Source organism: Chenopodium quinoa, unplaced genomic scaffold (genome assembly GCF_001683475.1).
Source record: "Chenopodium quinoa cultivar QQ74 unplaced genomic scaffold, ASM168347v1, whole genome shotgun sequence".
Lineage (NCBI taxonomy): Eukaryota > Viridiplantae > Streptophyta > Magnoliopsida > Caryophyllales > Amaranthaceae > Chenopodium > Chenopodium quinoa.
The window spans coordinates 1,400,696-1,420,814 of NW_018743292.1; the positions used below are offsets into that span (position 1 = coordinate 1,400,696).

The 20,119-nt window shown below is 34.7% G+C and overlaps 2 protein-coding genes across 6 annotated transcripts; one reads left to right on the forward strand and one right to left on the reverse strand.

The window, feature by feature from the left end:
- The first annotated feature begins 4,343 nt into the window (after positions 1–4,343).
- LOC110736224 (nuclear transcription factor Y subunit A-1-like) lies at positions 4,344–10,214 on the forward strand. 5 transcript variants are annotated; one of them, XM_021916391.1, is made up of 8 exons: positions 4,347–4,739; positions 5,172–5,321; positions 6,132–6,463; positions 6,898–7,013; positions 7,125–7,196; positions 9,078–9,242; positions 9,345–9,471; positions 9,564–10,214. In XM_021916391.1, the coding sequence occupies exons 3-8, from the start codon at positions 6,184–6,186 to the stop codon at positions 9,716–9,718; spliced, it is 915 nt and encodes a 304-aa protein (XP_021772083.1). In that variant the 5' UTR covers positions 4,347–4,739; positions 5,172–5,321; positions 6,132–6,183; the 3' UTR covers positions 9,719–10,214. The 5 variants fall into 5 exon arrangements, with proteins under 5 accessions (XP_021772085.1, XP_021772083.1, XP_021772082.1 ...); XM_021916393.1 differs by lacking the exon at positions 5,172–5,321 and having other exon boundaries at positions 4,344–4,739; positions 6,132–6,442; XM_021916390.1 differs by lacking the exon at positions 5,172–5,321 and having other exon boundaries at positions 6,097–6,463.
- A 775-nt stretch (positions 10,215–10,989) lies between these two features.
- LOC110736225 (translocation protein SEC62-like) lies at positions 10,990–18,487 on the reverse strand. Its single transcript, XM_021916394.1, has 5 exons — positions 18,272–18,487; positions 17,071–17,385; positions 12,784–12,985; positions 12,069–12,297; positions 10,990–11,437 (listed from the first exon to the last, which is right to left on the reverse strand). Exons 1-5 carry the CDS (start codon positions 18,356–18,358, stop codon positions 11,164–11,166), a joined length of 1,107 nt encoding a protein of 368 aa, XP_021772086.1. The 5' UTR covers positions 18,359–18,487; the 3' UTR covers positions 10,990–11,163.
- Between the last annotated feature and the right edge of the window lie 1,632 nt (positions 18,488–20,119).

Sequence of the window (20,119 nt, forward strand, 5' to 3'; positions counted from 1 at the left end):
ATAAATTAAGTTAAAAAAAATGTAAGTGGCTTCTCGGAATGAGGGTTGACAAAAAAAATTCATAGGAAGGAATCAATTAAAAAATATATTGCATTTGGATTGGTGTCTTTTTGCTAAAGTTGATGAATTCCTTTTATAATTCCAATGATATAATGTACGTGAATATATATATATATATATATATATATATATATATATATATATATATATATATATATATATCAAAGCAAATGCTTCTTTTTCTTTAAAATAAATTTGAGTTAATTAAATTAAATTAAATGAAGTATGTGTCACAGGAAACTCATCAAAGCTTTTCTAGAATCCGAGGTTCTCTTTGCTCCTTCTAGTAATACTTTGGCTTTTGAGTCAAAACCCCATTACTAGCTTAACTACTGTAGTAATTAAAGTTTGGGCAGCACTTCTTCAGTTTTCCCTCCTTCCATGTGTTTTTTCTTTTGGGGTATTTGTTTGTTCTTACTAGGGTTGGCAAAAGTTAATCTCATATACTCACTCGGGGAAAAAATTATTAGTTGTTTCAAAATAATTGTTTCAATTTAAAGTTTTATACTCCGTACTATTTACAAACACTACTACTCCGTACTTTATTTGACCTTTATTAGCGCTTATAAATAATATTAAATATATGGAGTGTATAGTCATGTAGATCATAATCGTCTTAATGTGTGGTTTCTAAATATATATCAGCGGTTTATAATTCATTCATATTGATATCAACGTTTCGAATTAGCTAATATGCCGGTCAAATAGGAGATTTTTTAATTTTATTTTGAAATTAAGGAAATAACAACATTACACAATACAAATTTGACATGTAATATAATCCATCTATCTAGCTTTTATGATTTATTTATTTTATATATATATTTTTATTTTAAGTTAAGAAGTTTTTTTTTTTTTTTTCTTTGTCTAAAAAAATACGGAGTAACAATTAGATGCCATTATACTTGTTGCATTTAATGAGATCATGTGATATAATATGTGTATATATAAATGAAAAATCTCTTTCTCTTTGAATTTTCAACTCATATAATCTTCTTTTCTAGTTTCTAGCATGGATATCTCACAAAGCCAAACTTTACTTATTTAAAAGAGTTAATAACTAAGCACACCTTCCATCACTTCGTATTTTAGATCAACAAAGTAAATTAATTGAGTTTGAGACTAGACTACTAGAGAGGGATTCAAACCCTCGATACTATGTCGTTGTAAAGATCGAATTTAAGAATCAAAACCATTTTACCCATAATTTTATAATTTCTTACGTATATCAGTTTTTATTATCACGTATTACTTATTACAAGTATTGTTTTTCACGGCTCCACCTTGTTTGAACCCTTCAACATATCACTTCATAAAGAAATGATCAACCGAAGATTAACAAAGATTTGAATGTCTTAGATTGACTATTGTACATAAAACTTCTTCATAGCATTATCCCAAGTGAACGAGCATATCAAGTCCTATGCTTGCAGACAATGTGTATTGGTAAATGGGCCTTAAATTTTGGACTTGGTATCTTCTTGGACTCCCAAAAGCTGCTCTTACTCTTACATAGCAACACATTTTCCTAGAACTCTAGAAGCCTATGCAAATATTCCTGAGGTTAGGTTTTGAGGTTTGAGTAAATGTATATACTACTGGTACTAGTTCATGGATTTTATATCCATTTTTATATTTTTGGTCAATTGATGAGAACTGTTGTCATTTCTAAACAAATAATTTTGATCTTTAGCAGTGGATTGAGTCAATATAGTTCATCAATCCACTAATTTCAAATAGCTGAATATGACCATTTTTCTTATTGTATCTATATTCAACTACAACATTTTGGACTTATTCTCTTCACCTGAAACAAGGAGATCTGGTCTGATCTAATTTTTATAATCTGGTATAGTCTGATCTGATTTAATAATTTGACTAAATTTTGACCGCATTTTAACACTAATCTATAAAGAAAAATATTATCAAAATAGATCTTGTTAGATTTGTCTCATTATGAATTTTTCGAATATGTAATTTTCATAGTTTTTTTAATACGCAATTAACGATATTTAACAATAAGTAAATGATAAATAAAAATTCGAATCTGATCTAATATGAATTTATTAAGGAATAAGTAATAAGTATTTAAAATAAATTGAAGAGAACAAGTCTTTTTCGTAAAGTTGAATGCTAAACATAAGTACACAACTACACAAATCGATTTACTTGATAGTGTTACTTTGGGGACATGAGTAATACAAATATACAATACATTGATTTCGTGGAGTTATCACTATTGTCATGAAAATTTTATATTTGTATTGCTATTTTTACGTTTTAACGCTAATTTTGGTCAAAATTAGTGGAATCTCACGATAAAATAAATGAATTGTTGTTAAAATTATCGGAATACTCCTACTAATTAATGAAATATTATCACTTGCCACCTATAAAGACAATCAGATTATGTATTTCGAGTTTTAAGTTTTAATCATTGAAATATACGTCAATATTGTTCTAATATTAGTCTAATGCCTTTAGACTCTGGGAGCATGTTAAACACAAAACTTAAACTTGTTTTCAATTTATTTGTATACTACAATTCTCCAAAACTCAAATACTCAAATTTAGCGAACAAACCTCTTACATTAACTAGGCCTAGTTAGGACATGGTAACGCAATTGGTATAGACTATAGAGTTTGGGTCGAGGTAAAAGGGGTTTGTATTAGATAGAGCCAAAATGTAGCCTGGAAAATAGTCCCGCACTAAAAAAAAATAATTACTGCATGCATAATTTAGTATTTACAAGTACTCAGTTTTATCTATCTATCTCTGTTTTCAATTTTATCTGCTCCTTTATTAGCCGCCCATTATCAACCTGTTATAGCTAGACTACCCGCATCAATCCGACCCATTTTGACCCAATAAAATATGATCCTTTTTTAATCTTACCCTTTAGTTAATGACATACACTTATCATAACTAAATCCAACCAATATCCCAATACCAAGTCTAGCATTAACACACACACATTTTAAAAGATCCCATTGACTCGACCCACTTTGACCTAGTAAAATATGACTCTCTTTTGACCCTTCAGTTAATGACGTGATCATGTACACCGACCATAACCCAATCCACCCAATACTCTAATACCAGGTCTAGCATTAACATGGGTATGTTAGGGGTGGGGATGACAATCTAGTTTGAATATGCCCCTAGTCCGATCCGATCCAAAGAAAAAAATCCGAACCGAATCCGAGAAATAATAATCCAAATTCGACTTTGTTTAAAAAATCCGACTCCGAGTCGGAGGAGGGTCGGAGTTGGAGTCTACTTAGAATCCGACTTATCCGATCCGACTTCGACTTTTCTATGTACTTATATATATTTTATTATTCACTTCATGAATTTATAGGTCTTTGAAGTTGATTACATATGGGTTGTTATTGACAATAGGGTCAAAATTAAATTTAAAGTCGGAGTCGGAGTCGAATTGGGTCGGAGTCGGATGCTGGAAATTCAATTCGGATCGGAGTTGGATGTCGGAGTGGGAGGCGGAGGAAGATTAAAAATCCGACATCTTGTAGGTTCGGAGTTAGATTTTACATAATCCGATCCGAATTCGACCCATTGACATCCTTAGTTAGGGGTGAACAAAAATTTCAGATACCCGGAATTGGAACCGAAACCGGCGGGTCTGGAATCGGAATTGGACCCGGTAATAAATTAAGGACCCGGTTGTAACCGGTTTCAATTCCAATTCTCGATTTTTTGGAACCGGAACCAGTTGGGTAACCGGTTACCCAACATATATTGAACTAAATATATTTAAAAAACAAAAATATGTTGAATGTATCTAATTAGTAAAATAAAAATAAATAATATTACTATCTAACATAAATAAAATAGGTTAATGCATATAAAAATATAAGTATAAAACGCTAAAAATGAAAATAAACCAAAAAAAATAAATTATAATTTGTATTTTATATTAGCAAGTATGTATATAAGTGGGTACCCAGAACCGAAACCGGTACCCGGTGGAACCAATTCCAATTCCTCAATTTTTAAACCCAATGGTACCATTTCAATTCCAATTCCGAATTTTAGGACCGGTCTCAACTAATTTGAGTTCGGATCCTAAAATTTTAACCGGGTACTCGATTTGCTCACCCCTTAAGCCCTTACTATGTTCTACTGTAGTAAATTTATAATATCCCAAAATTTCAAAATTGACAAATGTAAGAATTTTTTTATTTTTTTTCTAATAAAAAGAGAGAAAACTAGTGGCGGCTAAAGGGGGGAGTAGTAAGAGTGAAGAGGTATAGTGAAGGAACACGAGAGCACTGGAACACTTCAACGTGTCGTCCTTATACCATTCTTCTTCTGTTGCGCTGTCGTCCCGTTTATTTTCCTCCTCTCAATTTTTTTTTAATTTTTTTTCAAAAAACAAAAAACAAAAAACAAAAAAAACTACCCAACGAAAAGACTTTGCTACGACTTCCTTCTTCACAAGATTGGAGGAGAAAAAAAATTATAATTTAGAGAGAGAAAATTAAAAAACAAAAAGTACCCAAAATTAAATTTTTACAATTTGATTTTTGGGTGGAATTTCAAATTAATTTTGATATATTCAATTGAAAGTTTCCCCCAATTTTTCGAAATTCTCAAAATTTTAGGGTTCTTATTGTTAATTCCCTTTCGTTTCACCAAGCGAGAATTTTTCTTCCAAGTAAGTATCTTTTTTCTATTCCGATTGGTCTGATTTGAATTTGTTGAGTTGTGAGCGTCTTTTTTAAGGTTTTAATTGGTGTTTGTGTTTATAATTTGATGTGAATTTTGGGTTTTTTCGAAGTTTTGTTGGGTAATTTTATTTTGAGTTGTTAGGGTTTCTGCATGTCGATATCTATAAGTTTTAATTGTTCTGAGGATTCTGTATTAATTGTTTTTGATTCTGTTTGTTTGATTTTCATCGTTGATTGAGCTTGGGGATTGGATTGTGATAATTTGGGGAATTTTGGTGGGTTTTAGTTTGTCAATTGGAGATTTTGTTTAAATTGTTTTGGATTGAATATTGAAATTATGATTTAATTTTAAAAGGTCTTAGTTTGATAAATGTTGCATTTATTTTGCTTGACATTATGAGTGAATTATGGTATCTCAGCTGCAAATTGTTGAAGGCTGCCAAATTCTGGGCCACTCTGCATGTTAAGTAACCTGAATACTTAGCAACCTTGAGAGATAGATATTGATTGAAGAAAGTCTCCGAGTCATATACAGAGATCGAGTTATCGCAATGTAGATAGTGTCGAAGGTGACATAAATCTTTGTCAATTTTCTATTGGAAAGGGGTTAAGACGGGCGATTGCTAAGATATGTGTCATTTGATCTAGTAGATAACGAACCGTCCCGTCATACTTAGCTGCCCAGGAAAAAGGGTATTTCAGCTTCATGCATTTAGTTTTTTGGTAGATGGTGTAATTCAATTGAAGTGTTGGAAGGGGATGATATGTGTTTTTTGTCACTTGAAGATCTATAATATTTGATGGCTCCAAATAGGTTTGGAACTAGGCTGATTCCTATGTCAAGCCCAAAGTGAGCTTATAGATTGTGAAGCTGGTTTAAGCCTCTCCATAGTACTTGAAGTCGGTGAACTCATTAGTTTTGAGAATTCAATGCCAGAGGTGATAGGAATGGATATAGTCTTTTAGGTAATTAATATTCTTATATCTCCGAGAGCTTGAGATCTTGTTCTTGATTAGTAGATAGGTTGTGTCAGGAAAACTATATTAAGAGGAGATGACTATTGTTAATACAAGTGATAAAAAAAATGATAATTAGAGAAAAGCATATAATTCGTAGTATGTAAGGCTAACACGAGGAAAGGTGATAGGCCTAGATCCTAAGATTCATAGAAATACACACGTAAGATTGAGAGGGAGTGAATAACTATGTAGATTATTTCAGTAACTGGAAGAATTTAAAGTTGGAAAACAGGATTTTTGCTCAAAATTTTTAGCTTAAGGATTTGACTTGTATTTTTCCAATCTTAAAATCACATGATTGGTTCTGTGATGCTATTTTTGCAGAATCTCTAGGCTGATCTAGGTTAAACACATTGCAGGTTCAAAGTTGAACATCTGAGATTGATGCCTTTTTAAGTGTGTAACTGAAGCATGCCATCAAAATCTATTTTGGCAAGCCAACCCGAGCCTAGTTCCCACACTAATACTCCACCATCAGCAGCTTGTTCTGATCAGTGGTGGCGAGGGGCTGGATATGGTCCATTGCCTTTTACTGATGATGCAGTTGGAAATGTTCCTAAACCAACATTGCTAAACCATCCAGTTGAGATGTCGGGATCTAAAGATGATCAGTCACTGTCAAATGCGGGGGATGATGAAGAAGAGACCAGCAAAGACTCAGAAACTACAGGTTCTACTTCTACCCCTCGAGGTATTGTTCTACATATATTACTCCCTCCCTCTCTAGATATTAAGGCCACATTTCTACTTTGGATTGTCTTTTAATAATAGTCCACTTTTTAAATTTTGTCGATCAAAGCTTACAACTTGTCCATATTAGTCTTAACTGATGATAACTTAAATAAAAGAATACTTTATGGGCTCTATGGCGTGGTAATAATGCAAAAATTTTCAATAAGGATGATTATGATAATTCTATCCAATTCCTTAGCTGTACCCTCAATTATATGTGGCTTATTTTTAGGGACGGAGGGAGTATCATTATGCCAACATATTAGCATGTTCATAAAGTAGTGCTCCATGATTGGAAGAAGTATCTCATCCTCTATTTGCCTTTTTGCTTTAATAAGGAACCAATATGTGATTCTCTTCACAATGCTGATCAGTTTATTTTTCCTGCCTCAGACGGTAGCTGTGGGCACGAACTTCAGAAATCACAATATGGTGAGTCTGGTATGTCTCTCGGAAGTGCAGATTACTATTCACAGCATCCACAGCTAGAACTTGTTGGTCACTCAATTGTAAGTGATACATGTCATTTTTTGTTGACTCTGCTAGACTTGCCAATGATGATTAGTGCAGTTATGATTATACAACCAACTATTTTTGTAATGCTATACTGCTATATGCAGGCCTGCGCGTCAACTCCTTATCCTGATCTCTACTATGGAGGAATGATGGCTGCCTATGGATCTCAGCCCTTGGTAGGTCACTTTATAATTTTATATTTTCGTAACTGGAGAAATCTTGTCATAAGGGAAGTGGGGAGTGCACTAGGAGTTTTTCATGTCCTTAATAACCTACGATTACTTATAATTTGTGATTTGCTTTGAGGTCAAAATCATTGTCAAAGGAAAAGGGATGCATAGAAATTAATTAATAGCTGTGTTGTTAATTTAACTTGTTGTCTAGTGTCTCTGCCTATTGTCTGGTGTATGTTTGTTATTCCCATGTGAAGCTCTATGATGTGAAAGTATCACCTTTTTTTTTCCCCTTTTAATTAGACCAATTTGTTCTGAAGCCCATTAAACTACCATCTTACCACATTATTCTCTCTGCAACATCTCATTATGCCCCAAGAACTAGCAGCTACTACACAGATGATCCCTAGAGTAGTGACACTGAGTAACTGACCACCCTCTTCTTCATACTTATATCTTGGCCATCAAATTCACTTGATGTTCAAATGGCTTTCGCTACCTGGTAATCACTTTCTGAAATGACTGCTGCTCTTCTGCGTCTGTTCTCTGTGCATGAGAAACTTCTTCAATTGCGGTTCTTCAGCTAGAATAATTCTGCATTTAGCTTAATGACATTCTCACTGCAAGCAGTATATAGTCCTTTCTGAAACCACTTTCCACTCTCTAGCAGTCTCATAAGCTCATTTAGAACCACACGGCCACACACAGTGACATAACTCCAGTTAGCTCCACACAGCTTTGGACTTGGAACCTTTAAATAAATGAATGCTTGCAGATTTGTGACATTTACGCATAGGAGCAGAAATAGGAGACTCAATACATATCCTACTTAACATGTCCGCGGAGGAGATTCTCCTGTGTAATTAACCACTGAGTAAGTAGGATTTTAAATTGTCTAACTCCGTTTTTTCCCCGCTCTTGGAAGTCACCTCTCAGTTACATATACTTTTATTTATTTATTTTATTTTATAAATGGTCATGATAGACCTCCTTTAAGCTTTCATTTATGACAAGTAGTCACTTTCAAAATGTCAATTGCCTTTAATAAAGAAAATAATTGAACATCGCTGAAGCTTGCTTGTTTTTTGAGAACTGACAGTCTCTAGGCTTCGGCACACTTTTGCATTATTTTTCTTAAAGCAATAAGTCTATAATTTAACCTGTCTAAATCTATTTTTTGAAATGACTATTTGCTGGCAGACTTAAGCATTAAAATAGCTTATTCTGCTATTGGAATGGCTCTATTGACAAGATTATCAGGGTTGTGGCGTTCTCCAGACTACTGAATACTGATTGGATTTATGTCTTAAGGTTCTGTCCTAGCATCACTTTGTCTTAGTGCTTGTGGTTAGCCTAAAGTTTATGATAATTGCCTTAATCTTACAACTTGTGAAAATTGGAAGTTTTAGGATTTATAGGATTTTCAAAATAAAAGGAAAAAGTGTTCTTTTTCTAGGGGAATTTGAGTGTAATATTATCTTCCCGATTGATGATCTTGGATGAGTTTTATCTATGGTAATGTGCTTTATCCACCTTCAACTCGACAGCTCTCCATTCTTTTATTACAGTAGTAATTGTTTTAAGAGGGGAGGGGGAGGGGGTACCTCTAAATTAACGTGGATTGGATGTTATACAGTTGTATAATGTTGATAAAGCTAGCTAGGACAGTTGTGTTTGCGATTGTGTTTACAGTTTAACAGGGTTCCCATGTTAGAGGTTTCTTTCATCTGTCAACTTTAAATGCTTTCAGCTGTCAATCGTTCAAAACATTGTTATCTGTTTGGCGTTAATTTTAAGAATTAGATATGCTGTTTGTTTTTGGGCTCTGGGTAATGCTGTGTACCTGTGTGACTAAATCTTTTCTTTAATATATGATACGATTAGGTTCCTCCCCAGTTTTATGGGATGCATCAACCTAGGATGCCTCTACCTCTTGAGATGGCACAAGAACCTGTTTATGTTAATGCTAAGCAGTATCATGGAATCTTGAGACGGAGGCAGGTCCGTGCTAAAGCTGAGCTGGAAAGGAAACTTATCAAAATCAGAAAGGTAGCTGCATGCTTGATCCATGTAGACTTCATATCTAATTGTCTTTTGTGACTTCTAAATGCGTTGCATCCTTAATGTGGTTTTTCCCCCCCTTTTCTGTAGCCATATCTCCATGAGTCTCGCCACCAACATGCTTTGAGAAGGGCTAGAGGTACAGGAGGACGTTTTGCAAAGAAGGGTGAAGCTGAAGGTTCTAGCCACTCTGCTGATGAGAAAAATAAATCATCAGGTTTTGATTTACCCTTCTGATCTTCATTGGATAGTTTCAGGATGTTGCCTTTATTCTCTTTTGATCTTCGGAAAATTTCTGTGTACAATCAGATGCGGGAGGGTCCCATTCGCATGAGGCCCATGAAGAACGTGCTGACATCTCCAACGGTTCAGGAGGAACTAGAACTGGGGAAGGTCAGTCGAACCAGCAATGGGGTAGCAGCATGTCCAGTGACCAGGCTCCACAATGTGCACTAGCCATCTGATAGTTTGAGCATAACGAGGGAGTCGAGAATTCAACTACCTGGATAGAAGATGTATATGTCCTATTTCTCGTCTTTTTATGGCAGATTGGATCTTCTCTTGGCCTTAAATAGCCAAGCGGCAAATCATTCTTGGCTGGTTAATAGTGCTTGTGGGTGTCAGGGAGAGTAGGATAAAGTTGGATAGCAAATTAGCTGTGTGATGGCCTTTGTGTTAATCGGCATACCCTCTGGATTATGTACAGTTTGTAGTTTTTATTTTTCTGTAGTTCAGAGCTTTAGGTTAGTGAGGAAGGATTATGAGGCTAAGATATCATCATTTGGTAGCTCGTGATGTTCGATCTTGATGACTTTTACTTCATTTTAGTACTTTGTATAGTTGGTAGGTTTATGGTGCTATTAGGTTCGTATTTGAGATATTACTATACTCTTGGCTGGCTGCAGCTCATAAAGTGTTTGGAACAATAGGTTTACCAAGATTTTGTGTTCTACAATTCTACTTCAGACTAACTCCATGATTTACTGGCACTTTAGTAGCTTTAAAGATGGCTGAATAGTGAGCTTTTGCTGGTTGGTTTTGCTCACTCTCAGGGTGAATATTGGAGTAGGAAATTATGTATAAGCTTCTCTGTATAAGTTAACTTGTGATTGGATTTCTTACGCGTGAGTGTTTGATTTTAGGTAGATGTAAGACCTGATGAAGTGAAAATTTTGGTTGTACTCGACTACCTGATCATTTGATTAACGAAATTGGAGACTTGAAAATGCTAGAGGCAACAATGTTAAAACGAAATTGGAGACTTGACAATGCTAGAGGCAATAATGCTAAAACGATTGCGATCATCGAGTGCGTGCAATCACTTTTCACTTCACCTCAATTTATATATATATAGGGTTAGGATTTGGTGAGAAGGGTACTTAAGGTGAGAAGCGTGAGTAATGAAATGGTACTGTATTTCCAAAAACGAGAATTAGTTGAGCTTTGCCAGAAAACTTAACACGAAGCACTTCGTTAAATTCATCATTGTGCGATTTTTTCGTTTTAGTCAGGCTATTAAAGTGACTTGTAATTATCTAATAATTTTGACCGCATACTTAAAAAATTGAAGAGCAGTTTTAGTTTTTATGTGCAACGAAAGTTGGTGAAAATTATCAGTAATGCCATTAATGAGGTGGGTTGAATTTTCTAGATCTAAGGGTTGTAATTGCTTCTCACACTTCTCACATTATCCCAAATATATATATATATAGCAAATTTTTTTGTAAGCAAAAGGTGAAACAAAGATAAAGTCCAATAAGTTCAATTCAAATAAAATCAGATGAAAGGATCCCCTAGGTTTCTCTCACACGTTAAATACATGGTTTTACACTGTAAAGGGAGAGAAATGTAACAAAAATGGTAGCCATAAAACTGTAATTTTAAGTAGACAAAATTAACACAATATGGATTATACACCTCCATGATGTTGTTGTGACTGCCCCTTGTCATCCTCGATATCCTCTACAGTTTCTTCCACAGGCTCTTCACCAACATCAACATCAACATCTACGCTACTTGGTGGTGGTGGCACCTCAAAGTTGGATCCACTATCACTTGTAGACTCATTTTGAAAGTCGGTCACATTGACTCCCTCAGGTTGTTGTTTCATTATTCCTGAGATAGCCAGTTTCGGGGACCACTCCAGGACATCATCAATGATGTTAGAAACCCTCCTCTGGTACCTGAAAACATAATTTTGGCCATTAGGCTCTGTTCCCTTCCTACTATCTTCTATCTCTACTTCATACCCTCCTTGATCTCCTTGCAAAAGTTGTACAACACAACTTTTTTTTTTTTTTGGGATGTACTCCGTAAATAAATAACTTTCTATATGCAACTATAAGTCTAAGGGTGTTTAACTCATTACTCCAATTACCAGTGGAATTTGTAGCACCTTCCCAATCTAAGTAAATCATTCTATTGTACAGGAAAATAATAAAAAAAATATCTAATTCCGATATTATTTAAACGTGTTGTGTGTGGGGTTCCGTAACTAGACCTTAGATGATTAAAGCAAGGATCTCCTATTGGGTTACCACTTCTGTTATAAGAACATGGTCGCAAAACAAAATTAAAACCAAACTATATGATGGGGCCTGTCATCTCCAAAGAAGTCTGGATTATTTTGGCACAATTTGAAATATCAATGGCCATTTCAAAGTGTCCAGTATCCAACATGGGTATTATTGGTAAGGCAATTGCACCACAACACTAAGAATAAATTTTTAAAAATAAAAATCAAATGCAAATTAAGAAAGGCAGACACCAGTCAGTACAGGGCTAGACGAAAATAAATTTGAATATGACACTAACCTAGCTCGAGCAGCTTCATCAGGAGCATGATGTCTCAAAATCAATATGACAACAACAGATGTTACAGCATAGAAAAGCCGGCTAGTCCACTTTGGTGGGTCCTCCTCATCTTTTTTAGGCCAAAAACGGAACAACTCACTTAATGTTGCTTCTTCTGCAAGAATATTGGGGAAAATCCACACGCGCTTTCCAAGGAAAATCCAAAGAGCACCAAAAATTGTGGCTCTCACTGTAATTGTAACCACCAAAAATCAGTGATACATGAACTGAAGACAGACAGAATATAGAATGCAAGTTAAAAATATATGGGTCTTGTAATCTGTTTAGCAATATATATATATATATATATATATATATATATATATATATATATATATATATATATATATATATATATATATATATAAAATAAGACCACCCATTCATGCAATATTATCAGACGAAGTCTGGCAATCTTCAATAAGATTGAAAGCTACCAGTGCAAAATATGCAATAAGGTTGCACCAAAGAAGACAGTTGATAGATAAAGATTTGAGGTGGGGTGGAGGGATCTAGCGATTCGGCAACAACTCCATACAGTAATAACAAGTACAGTAAATGAAAGTGATAACAAGTATAGGACAGGATAATATGGATAAATTCAGAAACAAGAGGATAACAAGGAACAAACAACAGCTGGCAACAAAAAAAAAATATTAAGACATAAGAAACATACACATTAGAATGCTAAGTATAAGTAGAAGAATCCCAGCACACGAGTAGAGTACCACAAGCTTGGCCGTGTGTGGGTATACTGGAAATAAGCAGATTGCTAATGTCAAAACAGGCCAAGAGAATGAGAGAAGTGTCTGCCACAACGGATGCCGCTTTATGAATGTCCATACAAAGAAAGCATCATTATCTGAAAAGGTTTGAACCTGCAACACAATAAGAAAAGCAGCAAATGAACACCAACAGGAGGGAAGAAAAACTTTAGACTTTTGTTAGAAAAGACTAGTCACTTAGCAAAAGGGACAGCAAATATATCTTACCCTAGATTCATAAGAATCATAATCACATCAACTATAGAATAATAATAGAAAAAAAAAAAGAAAAAAAAAAGAGGAGATAATACTAATTGCCTCAAGGTAAGTTAGTTTATCATTTAATTAGAAAAAACTGACAACCCAGAGAGATACAGTTAAAGACTTAAGTACTGAACAGTAAAATACGACAAAACACATTATGAACTAGCTCAATCTTGCTGGATTCCCGTTCTCCAAACACTCGGACAGAGAAATTCACAAGAAAACTATAGCGTTCAATTCCCAGGACAATCAAATAGATGAGAAAACCCCAATGTACATGAGAATATTTCGCTAATCCAATTTATCATAAATTACAAAATAACAACATTAAGGAGGACATGAATGGTCATAGATTGTACCCTGACAAGTCCATATTTCAGAAGACATGTTAAGCATAAACACGTCATGGAGCAGCAATGTCAAAACAGAGAGAACAGACTTCACAACAGCATATGATTAACATGGATCCAACCCAAACCCAAAAACAAATTCCTACATTTTAAGATGTAATTTACAAATAATATGCAGACTGCTCTGGAAACTAGAGGAACCATCATCACAAATAAGACCAAACAAAAGTCCAGAGATGCATCTTACAACAATAGAGGAACAAGAAAATTGCAGAAAATTTTCACTTGACAATTCACAAAACCTTGCATCGCACAGAGTCTATACAAATCCAAGATAAAGACCGTGGATACACCCTTGAATAAAAAGGGAAATAAATTGATGATAAAAATCAGCAAGAAAATGGATTAGGAAGCTAATCACGAGCTTCAACTCCTTTTAATATGACCATCATTTCCTGGAAAGCCAGCTGCGTTTGCTCACTCCTCTTTCCAGTTTCCATGCCTGATCCATTCATCTCTTTCATGTCAACAGACTTGTCACCTAACGCCTTCTTTCATTTATTCTCAGCCACAATAATACTAGACCTAAGGTCAGAAATATTCCTTTACATATAGGGCACCTTGTGAAGCCTGGTGGGTTCATCAAAGGTATTTTATTCCTCCATGCAAAAACACTATAAAACTTAAGGTACCAGAGCACAAAAAATAAGGGCCTCATGTCTTCCACAGGGCATCAGAAAACCCAAGGAAGAGACAAGAACCGAGCACAGTTTCCAGGCAAGGGAAGGATATCATGCCTAGCATAGTGGCTATGGAAGGCAATATAATTTGCACTAATATTCAGCAATCACCTCTATATTCAAGAATCATTGCAAGTGATGTAGAAAAATCCCAAGACATTGCATACAATGTTTTATTTTCAGACAATAAGATTTAGCTTGGTTGCAAATGGTGACGCAAAAGAGGCTATAGAGGAGCTGTAGGAACATGAACTATATAGGTCTACAAGCCAGAATCTTTACAGAATTAACAGAAACAGAGTCTCAAACACAACTTGTAAGCTCCCTTACCATCCAATGTTGAAGGCCAAAAGATGGAATTTATAACAAGAAAATTACCCGTTGTAATGATACTAATGACTAACTCAGTAATATCAACATTCCATCCAGTAAAAAATGTTTTCCCACACGTTTTTGGACACAATGAATAATTTCTAAAATCAGGCCTACATATTACCACATCCAACAAAGAAAATGTTTTCCACTTTGTTTAGACCTTCCTTTCACCAAACCCTCACTGTTCTCATACTATGCTGGCCTAAGGAAGCCAAAATTGTGAGAAGCAACACAAAGGGACGCTAGACAAACACCAACCCAAAAACGCTTTCTATCTAAATCAAGTTGACGAGAAACATTTCCAACTATTGAGTCCTAAAAAGCAACCCACAGAGTAATCCCTTAAAGAAAAATCCAATCCAAGTAACTAAGAAGTTCTGAGACACATAAACACACAACTATACAAACCAGACAAACGAACCCACTATTCTATTAAGACAGAAAATTCCATATCAATCCAACCGGAACCAGATTTTCTACTACTGATTCTGGGATCTAAAATCATCTCAAAGATCAGAACAAAAGTAAAAGCATCTTTGAATTTGAAAAGGTTGGAAGAGAAATCAGAGAAAATTGTGTCATTTGGAGCAAAGGGGAAAATTTTGTTTGGGGTTACCAGAGCTTTGAGGTATGGCACTGCTTCTATCTTCCCTTTATTTCTTGGTTGTTGACTTATTTACTCACCCCTTACAGATGGTAATTATTGGTGTGGAAGGTTTAATGCATTAAGAATTTTTTACAGGGGAGGATGAAAAGTTTGTTTCCTTCTTGCTCTAAATGACACAGTTTACTCTAAATAATTAGTATATAGCATACAATGTTTAAGGTTATTAGAGCTTCAACATGTACACCCTTGTATGAAAGCTCGAATATACTTTAACTTCCTCATAAACTTAACTATAATAATAAAGGAATTTAAAATATTAGGGGGGGGGGGGGGGGGAATACTTTCTCCGTTCCCCTAATATTGCAACAAGGAGGGAAGACACGGAATTTAAAATGAGGAGAGATATAGCATAAAATAAAGATAAAGATCCATGTGATGAGGAGAAAGACAGGTAGAAAGCATGTGCAAATATGGGTTATGTTGCAATATTTGTAAATCTTCCTAAAATAGTAATTGTTGCAATATTAGGGAAACGGAGGAAGTAATAAATGAAATATATCTAAAAGAAAATTTGTTTGTCTTCTAGTTTCCTTTAAACTCTAAGAAATTGTTCTCATATATCCCTATCATAATAGCTTAAATTGTGTTTGCAATTGTTCGTAGAAATGGTTCAATACTTCTGCATATAAAGAGGCATAGATTTTGTAGTTTCAAAGAAATGCAATTTGTTGACTACTATCACATTGGGAATACATAGCTCTTTCTCCTGTTATGCTTCCAGATTCTTTACTTCACTCCTGTTCTTTTCTTTGTTTTCTGTTTCTCATTGCTTCCATCTATTTCCCCCACTATTTACTTTTCCATCCTACTATTTCCATTCAACTTTCTCAATCTCTACCAATTAAGGTATTGCCATCTCTTCCCAACACATTTTCACCATTGCAACAAAACCTAATCCTTATTAACAATATAGGTCAACCACAAATTCTCAAATCAAAATGTAGAGCTTTTAATAACTACATAACATTCAATAATCGAAAAACCTATTCTCCAAATAAAATTAAGCCAAGTCAAAAACCTATTTCGCCCACTATTGATTGATACAAAGAATTGATTAAATCTTAAGAAAGCATTTCACAAACCCACCATTGCAGCAATAAGTCGCTGATGTACATCTGAGAGAGCGTATCAAAAAGACAAAATTCCTAATGCAAGTACCAAAACACCTCACATTGCTTTAATATATGAATCATTGTTCCTCTCCTAACAATACATGTTCAATTTCAAACTTAAGATCCAATGAGAAGATGAATCATTCGCAGAGACCTGCACAGTATCCTACCTGGCACACTTAGAAGCGTATGGACCACACACTAAGAATAAGAACAATAGCAAGTATACTTAACTTACATCTCAACTATTCCAAACCAAATCGAAACAACGAGAGCTCAAAGCCTCAGAAACAAAAAAATTTAGCAGCCAATGCATGCCCAAATGCCCAGCACATAAACAATTAATCAGGTCTAAACCATATTTGATCAGCAACATATAGCACGAGCCTTCTAAAGGGAATAGCAACATGCTATTAACAACTTAGTGAGAGGATAGTGGTGTACACCCCACACTCTACTCTCACAAATGTGTACACTGTGATCACCCATATTTACAGCTCTAAATACTGACTTGACAGCACGGTAAGTTAAAAGTCAAAAGAAAGCAAAGTTTATAAAAAGAAAAATTACCCTAATGAATGTCTCAAAGTCAAACATACTAATTTATAATGCAAAACTAATTCCAAACGCGTCTTTTCCTGCTTTTTCAGGACGTAAGGGGTTGGGTTAGGCTGGCAAAAAAGAAACTTACAGGAAAGATCTCCAAATGTGCAGGCCATGTTGACAACTTCTTCTTACCCGGCCTTAAAGTTTTTACAACACGGTCACATCGTACAATGAGGTTTTTCTTCAATAGTACATCGGCAATATCTTCTGCTTCTAGATTACTATCTGATCCCAGTATATCTCTGACTTCTGGGTGATTTTTTAAGAATCTCACAAAATCCTTCCCCCTGAAGTACTCAACGCGTGTCTCTTGTAATACTGCCCACCTTGACTCCAATTCTTTATGATCTCTCACCTTTTCAGCAAATAACAGGTATACATCCTTCTCTACATCTTGTTTCTGAAATATAACACGACAATTCAAATTAGAGATGTATCCACACCTCCTCAAAAACACAAAAGGAGCTACATAAGACAAACATGGCTACATAACAAGGAAAGAATAACCTATAAGAAATAAAAGAGCCACCTCATTTGCTTTTGTAATATACTCGTTGTTTCAAATGGGTTCAAAATACCAAAGTAACCAATCTGCTAGAGCTAACCAATCAAAAACGAATAGAAAATCAAGCCACTAAATCATATACATCACCGAAAAGATGAATTCACATAATTGGTACCAGTCTTTCCAATATGCTCCATCCGTCCTGAAACAGTTGCTACTCCCCTCCTATTCTCTCTCCCTAATTCATTCCAAATGCTCCGTAAGTCCGTATCAAGAGGAATCCAAGCAATAATCAACTTACAAGTACCGAAAATGAAACAAATTTTCTTCGGACATCGCAAATTATACTATGCGTATGTCATTTCCGAAGAGAAAACACTACAAATTTTACATGCATTGCTTAGTCTTCTTTAAACACCATGATCTCATACACAGTTAACATCTACCAATTACGAAAAAAAACAACCTAAAATAAACAAAATTCACATCTAAATCAGCAAAACAAACTAAAATTTCATTCATCACAACAATTAAACCTCAATTCACAACAAAATTGCCACCAAAATTAAACAATTCATCAGCCAAAACAGATAAAATCATCAACCGACAACTAATTCCATAAACAGAAAAATCATCAAGAAACAAATCATTCAAAATGTGACAAATTAAACGACGAAATTCAAGATCTGTAACTAACTTACACCCTAAATCATCAAACAAAAAAATATCAAAAAATCGACAAAAAAATGCGAGAAAAAGAGGAGAGAGAAAGAGGCGAAACCCGAGGAGGAGTATCACTGCCGCCGCTTTGCAGAGATCCGGCGGAAGATCGCCGGACTTTCTTCTTATCGGCGCCGGCTTTCTTCATATTTTCTCTCTCCTCCGATTATTTTTGTGATGGAAGGAAGAAAAAATGGGTGGGTGTTTCACGTATTTCGACGAACTTAATTGAAACGTTTTTATGTACTTTTTCTTTCTTACAAAATCTGTTTTTTTTTATGCCGTACTCGAGTGTAGCATAACGACGTAATTACTTGTCGTTTTGGCTTAATGAGCTGATGTGGCGGCGTGTGAATGCGCCACCTCAGAGCCGATCATCCACGTTGGTGAGTAAAATATTACTCCGTATAGATTTATTATATTTTTTTTGTTTTTTAAATGAGCCACAAGCGCAATACAAATTTAGAATGAGGAGAGAGAATTTGAACGTAACAATCTTAACCAGTAGACCAAGATTTAGTACAAATATAAAAATGTTGGTGCTTTGGGTAAACATTAGCACAGATGAAGGTAAAAAAAAAAAATTGTAGCATATTAGCACTTTAAAAAAATTTAATAATCCGTATGACTAGAGTCAAATAAGCGAAATTTTTGTTTAGAAGTTTTGAAACTAGTAAATCCGAGTACAATGGTACTTTTTAATAATGAATGGGCATGGTGGTTAGTTAATGATGAGATTCTACTTCAATAGTCCAATCTTTTTTATTTTTAGTAAGACCACTCAATTTACTGAAAAGTTAAGCTCCGACTATATGTGGATCTAATCTATGTTGCACAGTTGGTTTATGGTGAGTGAGTCTTCTAATAAAATTTCTATATACATCCTTTATAGGACATCAATTGCTTACCGCTTAAATCAACCCTTGTTGATTTTAGAGTCATTTCCCTGAATAATGTTAAAATACAAATTAATTCCTTATGTAAGTTGGTTTAAAAACTATTTCCCACAATACCCTCCACGTAAGATCGGTTCCTAGGTTTGGAATTTCGCAGTATAAAATCGCTAACAATGTTAGCGGTTTTATATATAGAACCGTTAATACCATTAGAGGTAGAACCTCTAATACCATTAACGGTTCTAAGTTAAACCTACCTCATTTACCTCAGCTTTTACAACCAAATCATATAGAACCGCTAATGGTATTAGCGGTCTACATAAAGAACCACTAATACCATTAGAGGTTCTATGCATAGAACTTCTAATACCAATATAGGTTATATATTAGTTAAAACCGTCAAAAATGTTAGCGAGTTTATACTTGCAAATATTAAACCCTGAAATCGAGCCTGCGTGGATGATATCGTGGGAAATAGTTTTTAAACCAATGTATATAATGAATTAATTTGTGTTATTACATTATTTTGAAAAATCACTCTTAATTCCAATTGTCCCATCTATATATTATTCATAGCTCAAAAATTACAGGGATTGGACAATTGGATTCTTAGGGCAGCCTTAAGGGTGAACAAAAAAATAGTTCACAATGAGTGAACAAGTGAATGGGTGGCTTAATGGTGATCTCTATAATTGTTCATAGTGAATGGTTGTGGGATCGATTGCTGCTGCAAGCATTTGGACGAATTTATGGATTGTGGGCCCCACCCATTTTTATTTTTTTTCAGGAAAAAAATAGAAAGCAGCGGCTGGGAGCGCGCCACTTGGCCCAGCCGCTGCTGTTTTAAATAAATCCGTTGTAATTTTGCAACGGATATATTTTACAAAACACAAATAAAAAAAAAAAAAAAATTACCAACGGCTCTATTTTTTTCCCCTCTATAAATAGACACCCATATTGCTATAGTTTCTTCAACTTTGAAAATCCATTTCTTTCTACTATATTTTTCTCTT